This window comes from Panthera onca, chromosome B3 (genome assembly GCF_046562875.1).
Source record: "Panthera onca isolate mPanOnc1 chromosome B3, mPanOnc1 haplotype 2, whole genome shotgun sequence".
Lineage (NCBI taxonomy): Eukaryota > Metazoa > Chordata > Mammalia > Carnivora > Felidae > Panthera > Panthera onca.
The window spans coordinates 11,381,429-11,393,574 of record NC_138344.1 but is presented as its reverse complement, the minus strand read 5'-3'; the positions used below and the strand labels follow the sequence as shown (position 1 = coordinate 11,393,574).

Below are 12,146 nucleotides of genomic sequence, written 5' to 3'. Positions count from 1 at the left end.
TTCTGGGTGGCTAGGGGAGAGAAACCACGGAAGTCCTTACCCAGCTACAATACTGGTCACTCGGGATATCGTCCAAGTAAGGTGCGATAGACTCTGGGGAGCCCTGGGGCTTCAACCTCCCTGGGGCAGGCTCCCAACCTCATTCAACATGGGACCCGGCTAATGGAAGGTATTCCAGGCAGGGGAAGGCTGCAAAGGCCAGGATTTTCCCATGACCATGTCTCAGGGCCACGTCTTGAGTGAGGATGATGGAGACATTAGAGTAAGTCTGCTCAGCTCTATCTTATCCCACAGCAGGCCCGGCCTCCCAAAGCAAATTCTGGGTGGGCTGTGGGTGGGCCGGACAAGAGTCCATCCATTCCAGAAACAGGCATGTCCACAGGCACAGGGTGAGGCCCACAGCCTGAGCCATGGACCTCTGGTTCTCTCAGCCTCGATTTCCTCCCTGCAAAAGCCAGCGCAAGATAGAACATTCCTGACAGGGTTGTTGCAAGAATAAAATAAGCTAATAAACACGAAGTGCATAGATTTGCACCTGGTGTATGCTAAGTAACTAATGAGCATGATGATAATGATGGGGATTTATCTGTGAAAGGGCGTTTGTTCGTAAGACTCTCCCTACTGAAAGTGTGTGTGTGTGTGTGTGTGTCCATGCGCACACATGTGAATGTGAGCAAACAGTGAAGTTTTGATCCCTAAACATCTGGGAATATACTCTGTACATATATGACCCTGAGTTAGGTAGTCTCTTCAACCTGCCATTGCAGGCTCATGGGGACCCTGTGGGGACCAGCCCTCCTGTCTGGCCCCATTTCCCAGCCACACCCGAGACAACGTAGGCTCACTCAGGCACCAGCTTCCAGGATCCATGAGTCTAGCTTCTTGCTTCCATGGCTTTCCTCACGCTACATCCTCATGCTCACCATTTTCATGTGCTAAACTCAGCCACCTTCTTCCAGAAGCCTGCCCTCAGGTCCCCCAGGAGGCTGAGTATTTTGCAACCTCATTGCATTTTGCATGGGGGTGTCTTCCCATGGTTCAGTGTTGACTTTTCTGAGAGGGGGCAAGGTCTTGTTGTCTCCCATGCAGAAGAGGGGCCCAAATGACACAGAGCAAGGCAAAGCGATTGAAGACTTCAATTGATGGAGACTAAGAACATCCCATCAGAACCCTCCGGGCACCTGTTCTCTCAGCGAAGCTGCTCCGAGCCTGAGCCCCGAGCCCCTCATCTATGCCAGGCACAGGCTTGGGCTGGCGTTCAGCGATGGACACAAGCAGTCCGCTTTAGGGGAGCTCATGGTCAGTGTGAGGCAGGTGGGGTGGAGACACAGGGTCCACGGAGAGCTCTCATTTGCAGAGGCAAATGGTACAGGAGAGATGGTGTGGAATTGTGGGGTGACCTCCCTGCACCCCGAGGGAAAGGCAGCGGGGAGATGAACACTTGTGCTTTGTTGTGGGAGACATGGCCCAGGCACACTCACACATGCCAACTCAGGCAGTGGCCACAGCATCACACCCCGTTTACTCTTTATGGGGCCTTTGGCCTGTGGGATCCCCCCGGGGGAGGACACGGATGATCCTCCAGATGGGAAGAGCCCAGAGGAATGGCCCCGCTGGGGCGGAGGAGCCAGTGCTGCCACTCGGCACCAGCAGGGGTCTGTACCCGGAACAGCTTTGTGATCTTGTCCTAAAAGACCACTCAAGTCCACCCCCCAAACACACAGGTGTGTGAGAGCCACGTGCAGAGTGTAAAGCTCGAAGGTTCTGAGGCGCTCTCTCCTTGGTGCTTCAGCTCCCTCTTTTCTAAGCACGTGTGGACAGGTGTGGACAGGACCCCCGGGAGAGGCAAAGCATGGCTTTCCAAGTACAGCCCGCACAGCAGCAGGGAGGGCATTAGATATGCATGGTCTTAGGCCCCGCCCCAGACTGGATGACTCTGCCCTTGGATAAGCTCAGGGGGCTCCTGTGAAGGTCAAAGTTTGCCGGGTCTGGCCCAGAGCACAGCCGGTATTCCTAACGGAAGGACCTCAAAGACAACCAGTCCAACCCGCTCCATTTACAGAGGGTGAAGCAGAGGTCCAGAAAGGGCAGTGACACACTCCCGAGTCGTGTGACAAAAATGAGCCACAGAGCCAAGATGGGACTCTGACGCCACACTGCTCATCTTGCTGTGTCAGTGCCCACAAGGGAAAGTTCTGGCTGGAATCAGCTGTTGCCTTTGGAAATTGCTAGGGCAGGGCTAGTTCAGAGAGGGAAACCTCGTCATCAAAACTAGTGACAAAGGCATGGCTTATATGTGTGACACCAAATCAGAAAGGCCTCCCTCCATGCTGCCTGGCACCCCTGCTTTTACCCTCCGCCTGCACCTTTAACACCTCTGTCCCCTTCCCTCCCCCTGACCCTCCTTTGGCTTCTGTCAGACATTTGCTCCGCTTTCTGCCCGCCTTCTTCTCCCCCTCTGTCCCTGAGTCTTTAGACCGGAAGGACTGAGCCACTGGCTATGCCAGGCACAGACAAAGCCTGGGACACTAACACAAGTTCGGCTGCTAGGTTGCGGTGGCTCTTCCATGAGAGTGGACACAGGAGTAAACACACCTTCTAAAATCCCATGTCCCGAGGCCCAGGGAATTCTGTGATAAAGGCCATTTCCCAAAGCCTCAGGACAAGGCTCTCTTTGCATCAGGACAGCCCCGATGGAAACGTGAGATGCCGTATGCACTTCTGCCAGGGCTGGGGCACTGTTTGGGGACGAAACTCGAGGCTCTGTGTGCCCTACTTCTGACCAGAGGACAGCAAGGCCTTGTTTCCAAGTCTGTCTGGGTTGGGGGTCAGGTATCAGGGCCATTGGCAACTGTGTCCAAATGTGTCCCTGGAGCCTGAACAATGAGAGCTGATATTTCAGCAGAATGATGGTCAAGTTCAAGCCCAAGTTTCTCTGTCGCCCCTTCACTTTCCAGATTTTGACTGCAGGATAATAGTTACGAGCGGAGCACCACCTTCACGAATGCTTAAAAGAGGTTTGCAAACTTGAACCAACTAACTGGTCAGCCCGGGCTTTATCTAAGGCTCAGCAAACTTTTTCTGTAAGGACCTGATATAAAGGCTTCTGGTATATGCTCTCTCTGTTGCAACTCTTCAACCCTGCCCAACTAATCTAACTTTACTTTGCAGAGAGAAAGCAGCCATTGAGGATATGAAAATGAATGGGCATGACTGTGTTCCAGTAAAACTTTATTGACAAAAGCAGTCTGTGGGCCATAGTCTGCCTACCTCTGTGTCAGATTAGAGATTCTCAACCTTGGCTGTTCACCAAAAGCATTCTAGGCCACATGCCCCTGACCCCTCAGGTTGATTTAATCGGACTGGGGTGCAGTCTGGACACCAGGACTTTTAAAGGCACCTGAAGAAATTCTAATGCACAAGGTTGAGAATGGGGACAAACCCAAACAGTGTCTCTGGTTGCAGAGACACTGGGACAAGTGGCCAGGCTCAACTTCAACCTGCCTGTCGCTCTGGGCCCAGAGCCCCTGCAGCCGTTACCTTATGACAAAGCTGTGTGTGTCAATCTCCTGCCCGCAGCCGCTGTTCAGCAAGACCCCCGAGTTGCCCACGATGGCACAAGTCTGGAAGTGCTTGTTCTTCAGTGGAGACGTTCTGGGGAGCAGATCGTAGAGGTTCTGGGACACGTTCATTGTGCTGTCACGGTCGAAGATGTAATGAATAATATCTCCGGGCTTCAGGGTCCCCTTGAGGACAGAAATGTCCTTTTCAGCGTCCAAGAACTTCAAGATCTGCTTCCTACAAACACCAAATACACATGAAGAAAAGGTCTTCCTGTTGTCCTGTTGCCAGTTGCCCTCTGCCCTGCAACCCGGCTTTCCCAGTCCTGTGTCACCCTGTGGCCTGCTGCAGCCAGCCCCCGGGTGAAGCTGAGTTCGGAGGCCCTCTGAGAATGGGTTCCAGGTGGGGAGTATCAGAAATGACCCAGAGGCAACAACGGGCGTGGCCAGTCTGGTTGCTGTGGTTACGCCCTCTTCCTGTGAGAGGTGATAACTGCCCAGAGAAATGACTCCATTAGGACACACTGTGAGCTCATCACAGAAGGCCCTGGAAGGAAGGGTGACCTACTGCTCTGGTTTGCCCAGGACCTGCGTTTATCACTGAAAATCCCACGTGGCAGGGAACCCGTGTCTCGGATAAACCCAGACAGCGGTCAGCATACATCACACTCTCCTCTCAGTAGGATTCGGGGCCATCATCTGACGGGAGGTCCTGAACCAGGATGGCACCTGTCCCTCCCTCCTCAGTGGTCTGTTTTCTTCTCTGCGCAAAGGGTTTCCTATGGGGTGAATGGGAATGGATACTGTGAGGTGCGTCAACTGCTCTCCCTTTGAGAGACTGAGCATGCCGCCTGGTGTCCCTGAGCCGGTCCATTCCATGCAGTGTGCTGCCTGAACCCACTGCTGTCTAGTTTGGAGTTTGTAAATATTGATACCTGTCTGGTCCCTCTGAGCAAGTTCCTTTGTGCTGTTTCAGAACAAAGGTGAGCAAATGACAGCTCTCTAGGCTCTAGGATGAAAGTTCTAGAATCATCTGGTAAAGTACACAGTTGGAACGGGGGATGGTCAGAAAAAGGATAGATGTCCTCTTAGAATCACCTGGGGAGATTTACTCCAACCACTCAGGCCAAGGTAGGGGATCCTAGTCGGGGGCGGGGGGGGGGGCGGCTGCAGTGACATGAAGAACTGTCTAAATCTCCCAAAAGATCTTTAGAAATGATTCAAGTCGGGGTACCTGCGTGGCTCTGTCGGTTAATTGTCTGGCTTCAGCTCAGCTCATGATCTCGTGGTTTGTGAGTTTGAGCCCCACGTTGGGCTGACAGCTCAGAGCCTAGAGCCTGCTTCAGATTCTTTGTCTCCCTCTCTCTGCCCCTCCCCTGCTTGTGCTCTCTCTCTCTCTTTCAAAAATAAATAAACATTAAAAAAAAGAAATGATTCAAGTAATAGAAAGAAACTTGGTACCCACACTAGCCTAAGTGCACTTCATTTCCTACAGCAAACCCCTATCTAGAATAGATACAATGATGGCAGTCTTCTTTTCCACAGAACACTGGAGGGATAGAACCTTCCTGCACTTGGCAAAGGTGAGAATTTGCAAGATGGTTGCCCCATTGTGCAGATGGTAACACTGATGCCTGAGAGCCTGTGAGATGTGAGATATTTACAACCTGCAGTGCATCCCAGGAGGGTGCCCACTCAGTCACTCAGGGGACTATAAAGAATTCAGAAGTTCTGGGATCCCACCTGAGAAATCCCAACTCCAAGAGTGGCCCAGGTCCCAGCATGCTTCCCAAAGCTCAGCAGGTGACTCCAGCATGTGCCCAGGGTTGGGAGCCTCTGGAATAGCCAAGGAGTAACTAGAATGCTTGGCAGGGCACCACCTCTCTGCTAGTCTTTCCTGATGAATGACTGGGAACTCTTGCCATCATGCAGGGGAGACACCCTTTGCTGAATAATTTGTATCTCTTGATAGGAAACAGAAGCGTTAATTTTATTTACCACCCTGCCCTTTACCAGGGATTATACAATTTGGCAAACTGACACAGTATGGAAATTGCTACAGCCTCTGCAGGCACTTACCCCATAGTATTTAAAACTAAGGAGAGCCCCCCAGAAAGTCCATAAATAAACACCTCTGTGAGTGAATTAATTTATAACTAATTATGAGAAATTACTATCAATTATTAAACATCATTCCAAATCACTCCCAGCATCTTTTATTAAGAATAATTTTGGTGATTAATTGAAGGAAGTTAAAGGAAATTCTTTTCCCCCTTGGTGAAGGCACATTGCTCCTGCCAGGGTGGCTGTGTGTAGGCTCCCATGGGCTGGTCTTCTCTGAAAGTGAGTGTGTGTGTGTGTGTGTGTGTGTGTGTGTGTAGTGTCCATTTCTCTACACAGTGGCCGAGAAAGGGCCAGGGAAAGGATTTCACTCATAGGTGGTGCAGTGGGTGAACAGTGCCCACCTGCTAAATATATTTCTGATCCCTAACCCTCAGAACCTGTGATGTGGCTTTATTTGCAAAGAGCATCTTTGCAGATGTAATGAAATTAAGGATCTTGAGATAGTCCTGGATTACCTGGCCCTAAATCCAGTGATAAGTGTCTGTACGAGAGGCAGCCTAGGGAAATACGCAGACACAGAGAAGAAGACCATGTGACATGGAGGCAGGGATTGGAGTGATGAGGCCACAGGGTGAGAAAGGGCTGGAACCTTCACCTGCCCCACCCCCCCAGCATCTGGAAGGGACAAAGAAGGATCTCCCCAGGGCCTGCAGAGGGAGCATTTGGAACTCTAGCCCCAGAGCTCAGAGAGAATACATTCCCATTGTTTGAAGCCCCCAAGTGGGTGGGAACTGGTTACTGCCACAGCTGTTCTCACTGACTGATCCAAGGGCGAGTGAGGAAGGCCTGCAGCTGGTCCACCCAGGGGGCCCCAGGAGGGGCACTGGTGAGGGTGGCAGATTGGGGGCAGCAGAAGTCCGTTCCTTCAGATGGCTTCTCAGCTGCCATCTGGGTCTCAGGCCTCTCCAGCCCCGACACCCTCTCATGTCCCCACACAAAACCTTGAGAGCTACGGGGTGGGGGCATTTCCATTTTGACAATGAGCCTACCTGGAAGGGGCCCCCCTCTCTGTGTGGTGACACTTTGGGTAGCTGGGCCCCCTGTTCTCCCTCCCCATGGTGGAAGGCCTGGGAAGGTTGGCCACCATAGTTGAGGCTTTCCCCGTCTGGTCCAGGCGACTGTGCCCACCTCACCACCCGTATCCCCTACCTCCTACTTAGAGCTCCAGAGGCACTGAGCGCGAATAGCGGAAGTCAGCCTGTGTGCAAGCGGGACGCAGCTTGGCATGCCTGGCAAACCCCTAATTACCGCTCAAAACACATTGCTCCTTTCTCTGCTATCCCTCTCAGCTCCCTTACAAAATGAAGTGTGCTCTCTTCTCAGCACGATCTCTGTATTTCCACCTATTGATGAGAAGCCACACCATCTGTGTACGTCACGTGGCCCCCTCCTGTCTGACATTTGTGTCTCCCTGCTAGCATGTCTGATTCACGTTAGCACCCTGGGCCCCCAGCACGATGCTGGGTTATACTGACCACCCTCTGCTGGGTCAGTCATGGCTACGTCAAAGTCACGCGGTCCAAGTGCTGGACAAGAGCTGCTCTCTGGCTAAGCAGCCTTCTCCCTTGGCAAACAGGTGTCGCGTCACTCTGGGTCATGCACAGAAAGGGGGCCATGGGTGCCAGACTGGCCCAAGCAGGAGACATATCCTGCCAGAGAAGGACTCCTGCCTTTGGATCCTCTGGGAGAAGCCGCCTGTGGTCTCTAGCCCCCAGGCTCCTGCTGCTGCTGGCCCAAGAGCCTCACTCCTTCCAGACCCAGGACCCTAGCTGGGTGCTCCTGCCCCCTCTCAGGCCCCGGTCGCTGCATACACGTGCTGGCCGGCTCGGCTTGTCTCGGGTTTTTATTTCCAATTGATCGCTTACAGATGACACCTGCCTCGGTGGGAGGTAAACATTTTATTTCTATCCTGACTTCTTTAGATGATGGAGAGTGGCAATTTGCTGGCTTGTGCTGAAGAAGGCCAGGTCTGTCTCTTGTCCTATTGGTAATTACCACTACCTGATCCTTAGAGACAGCGTCTGGTTGTGCCTCCACTTGGCCGAGGCGGGCTGGATGTTGTGCTTAATGCTTTCGTTACTTCTGTCAACAACAGCTGGCGACGAGGAACCATTTATTACAACTTCAGCTCTGGATGGGGGGGAAAAAAGAGGAAGAGGGTAGACATGATGTGTTAGCATGCCGACGACAAGTCTAATAGTTTTGTTTTTGCACGGGCTTGGATGTAAACTTCGGGAGAGCAAAATTGAGGTTATTACCTGAGAAGAGAAGGAAGTCTATTTATCCTCTGGAATGCCCGAGCTCTCTCCCTTAGGTATAAGCTCCTTACGCTTTGGAGACAGGGAGGGGGTATTAAAACTATCTTTCTCCCCACCCTCCGCCCCACCGTCTCCTCCCAGGGAGATCTAGCTGTCACTGTCAGAATGGTAATACGTCTTCTCTCGAGTTACTTTTGTGAAACTCCGCAGTTGCATTAGCAGCTGGGTGTTATACGACGGTCTGCAAACTTAATAAAGAGAAAACAAAAGCTCATGCCAGGGGAATGAGATGCAGCCTGTGGCTTCCCCCACCTCCCCCTTATCTTATCACTGCCTCATTTGTACTCTCTGATGCCACCTCACACATCCGCCTTGTTCCAGAGTTATCGGTGTTGGGTCTGTCTCTCCCACTAGGCTGTGAGCAGGGGAGCTCCCTCATTCATTTCTTTATTCCCCGATGGTCTAACATAGCAGGTGCTCAATAAATAACCATTTGTTGAATTTGAGTTTGAATTTCACCCTGGGGGGAGCCTGGATGTGTGAAGGAGCTGGTTGGCCCTGCCTGCCTCGGGGCAAATCACAATTCTGGCTGCGCACGGTCTTTCCGCCTGATGCTGGAACGCCAGGCATTTCGGGCCCACTTGAATTCTGAGGGTTGCAATCTATGCTAGTAGGTTTCTAAGAAACTAGGTTACAATTACATCTCTAAAGGCAGTGTGGTAGCCACCCTGCCTCTGTCGGATATGTACAGATGCAGAATTTCCTTTGCTGTGGGTTCTCCCACTTAAGTGGATTCTCCCACTTAGAATAAGTGGGTTTGTGATGCCAAATTTTGGAGCTCTAAAAAATTCAAACCAGGGGTGCCTGGGTGGCTCAATCGGTTAGGCATCCGACTCTTGATTTTAGTTCACGTCATGATCTCACGGTTGTGGGATTGAGCCTCATGTTGGGCTCCATGCTGACAGCCCAGACTCTGCCTGGGATTCTCTCTCTTCCTCCCTATCTGCCCCTCACCTGCTCTCTCTCTCTCTCTCTGTCTCTCTCTCCTTCCCTCCCTCTCTTTCTGCCCTGCCTCACTTGCACTTGTGCTCGTGCACGCTCTCTCTCAAAATAAATAAATTAAAAAAAAAAAAAAAAGAATTCAAACCAAACATCTATGTCCTCGGCGTTTATCTCAGAGCACCTAAGTTAAAAAGAGCTGCAGGCCTTTTAAGGAGGTATACAGTCAATGCTCTATTTTTCTTTTTGTAGGTAGAGAAGTTGGGGGTGCAAATTTTCTCTGCACGTTCTCTCCACACACCTCCATTTCTCTATATTCCTGACTCCTCTGGATGATACAGCTGGCCCTGGATTCAAACATATGTAACTTTTGCAGAGGACTAGAAAAGGGAACCAAAGACCGGACCCTTGGAAATTTTGCTGTTTTCATGAAAGGGAGCAGAAGGCGTAGTGAAAAGATTTCACAGGCTGTGTGACTGTGGGTAAACCACTTTACCTCTCTGAGCTTCAGTTTGCCCACTTATAGAAAGAAGGTGTGGAAGAGGCAGATATCCACCTCTAAGGTTCTGGAATTCAGTGAGGACCATGGTGTCACCTGCACCTGTCACTGACTGCACTCTCATGAGGTTCCAGCAGGAGCTGCTTGTGGCTGTCAACCTTTGGTACAGCCTACTTCTGCACGGGGCACAGGCAGGAGCAATGACACTTGGGACCACAGCTTTAGCTGTCACACCCCAAGAGCCCAAACTTCACTGCAGCTTACATCAGACGGTATCTATGATAGAAACACTTGACTACTTGTGATGGGGAGTTGTCTTCTTAAGAGGCTAGCTGATGTTCTCATCAGTAACAGGTGACTAGAACCTGGTATTTGTGGCCTAAAGTGGATTCAGTCTAAGGTGAAGCTCCTCAGAAACTGGGGCACATTGGGTGACCCCAGGCTATCTCAGGCAAGAGGGATCTGCAGAGGGATCTGTCATGGCTGCTTGCCCTGGGGATTTGCTTGGAACACTCCAGAAGGAGTTTCCAGGCTTCTCTGGGACACAGTGTGGTGGAGGCAATAAAGGGAAGGAGATAAACACTGGCGTGGCTGGGGGTAATGTTCTGTTTCTGTCTCCACTTCCAAGTGAAACTTCAGAGGGGACATCATCTACCACCACCGGCCATGGTCTTCCTGGACTAAACCTGGCTCTGTGGCTATTGAGCTGGGGAACTCGGTCAAGTCACCTCGGGTCTGTCGCCTCTGCCTTCTTCTCTATAACATCGAGGGGATGGACTAGGTGACCCCAGGAGCCACTTCAGCTCACTGGTTTACGTGCTGTATGTTGCACCAACACACCTGGATTGGTGGGTTGTTCTAATTGAGTGAGGAAACTGAGGCTCAGAGGGGAGAGATCATTTGCCCACAGCCCCAGCTAACAAGCATGGGGACTGAATCCAGGTCTGCTTGGCTCCCAAGACTTTTCTTCCCGCTTCTCACGCTATTTCAAGAAAGGTTCTTCCACCCTGAAGTTACCATGGGGCACAGGGTTCCCCCTCGGGGGGCAAGATCTTTTTTCTCCAATGGGGGACATCTTTCCACAGTAGAAGAGAGAGGAACTTAGGGTCGCATGGCCTCCTTTTTTATTTCTGCGTTTTACCAGGCACAGTATAAGCTTCATCTGTAGCTCCCAGGTGGTTAAGGGGTCATTAGATATCCAGAAGCAATGACATCAGGGAGAGAGGGTCAGTTTCCTGAATCATGTGGGGTCAGGGAGGGACACAACTGATAGGTCTAATAGGGTGAAGAGACCTAAAAAAAATTACGGAAGAGCAAATAACAGACCCTGCTCTAAATAATTTAGGTCTCTCATTCCAAGACTGACCACCAGGAAGTAAAGCAAGACCTTCATTTTCAGTAGTGGTTGTCTATGTTAAGTAACTTGGCATTCTTTTCTCCCTTCTACCGTTCCTTTAGCTGGAGCTCCTAAGACTGTAAGTCAGAGCTATGGAGCAGTTGTCATTAATGGAGAATGAGGACTCAGAGGCATGGTCCAACCATAGCCAGTGGCAGGTGTGAGTCTGTTGGCTTACAAAACATGTGCTCACGCCTCCATACCCAGCTGCCCCTGGCCAGGGATCATCACAGGAGAAAATGCTTTTTTGAGAGTTTAGATTGTGCATTCAATAATCAAGGTTAACATTACTGGGTGGGCTCCCTAAAAATGTTAAGAGATCTTTGTGAAGTTCCCGAATGTTTTATTTTCTGTCTTAATCTCTTGGACAAGCCACCTACCACAATGAAATGGAGTGAAAGTCCGGATTCTCTTCAGAGCCTCCACTGTTCAGCAAAAATGCCAAGTTTCTGAATAAGCACATTGACGGCTCAAGTGCTCCAAAGAGTGTGGGCTCTTTTCCAGAAAGCACCGCTTACCCATCTCAGTTTTCCACCTCTGAAGCCTCTAGACCTTGGGCCATTTCATGGGCTCTTCTATCGACAGCTCCTCCCCAAAAGTGATTAGGGAAATGCAAAGCCAAAGTGAAACAAAACAGATCTATTTGCTAAGGAAGAAGGGCACCATCCAGCAAAGAGGAGAAGCAGATTAATAGCTGCCTTACAGCAAAAACAAATGAACACAAAATCTAATTTACAAACCTATTAGATTTGCTATGTAAGCTGTTCACAGCTGATCTGATTGTACCTCTGCCTCCAGAATCCCTGCAAGACAAAGGAAATGCATTATTTATAAACCCAGCTCTTCTTTGTAAAGCCCTCTTCAATCACCAGGAGATCCTGCAGCCCGCCTGGAGAACTACAGAGGGAGAAGGAGATCTTACTTTGGCTTCTCCAGAATGGGTAACATCCTGGCCCAGCTACAGACCCAAGCATTTTTCAGGGAACGAGGCCTCCCAGATCCTCCCTGCCTCCCACTTGAACACTGTTTGAATCCGCACAAAGATTTCCACTTGAGACTCTCATTTGACTCTTGAGACAAACTCCTCTGAGATTAATCTCCGGTAGTTAATCCCACAGGACAGGTACACCTCAGCATGTGCTCTATCATGACTCGTCATGACTCAGCATGTGCTCTAGTATGACTCAGTATCTGTTCTAGCATGACTCATCATGACTCAGCATCTTTCTAGCATGACTCATCATGACTCAGCATCTTTCTAGCATGACTCATCATGACTCAGCATGTGCTCTAGTATGACTCAGCATGGC

The 12,146-nt window shown here is 50.7% G+C and overlaps 1 protein-coding gene across 2 annotated transcripts in view; it reads right to left on the bottom strand.

Annotated features, from left to right (window-relative positions):
* Positions 1–12,146, bottom strand: part of ST8SIA2 (ST8 alpha-N-acetyl-neuraminide alpha-2,8-sialyltransferase 2) — a 67,048-nt gene that overhangs the window by 22,612 nt on the left and 32,290 nt on the right. Inside the window, exons 1-4 of one of the 2 annotated variants that reach the window (XM_060617733.3) lie at positions 11,759–12,032; positions 11,577–11,639; positions 7,686–7,814; positions 3,541–3,798 (exon numbers count right to left, since the gene is read on the bottom strand). In XM_060617733.3, the coding sequence (XP_060473716.1) occupies positions 3,541–3,798; positions 7,686–7,814; positions 11,577–11,639; positions 11,759–11,784 (476 nt within the window). In that variant the 5' untranslated portion in view covers positions 11,785–12,032. Of the gene's footprint in view, positions 1–3,540; positions 3,799–7,685; positions 7,815–11,576; positions 11,640–11,758; positions 12,033–12,146 lie in introns of those variants that run through there. The other variant, XM_060617732.3, reaches the window with a different exon arrangement.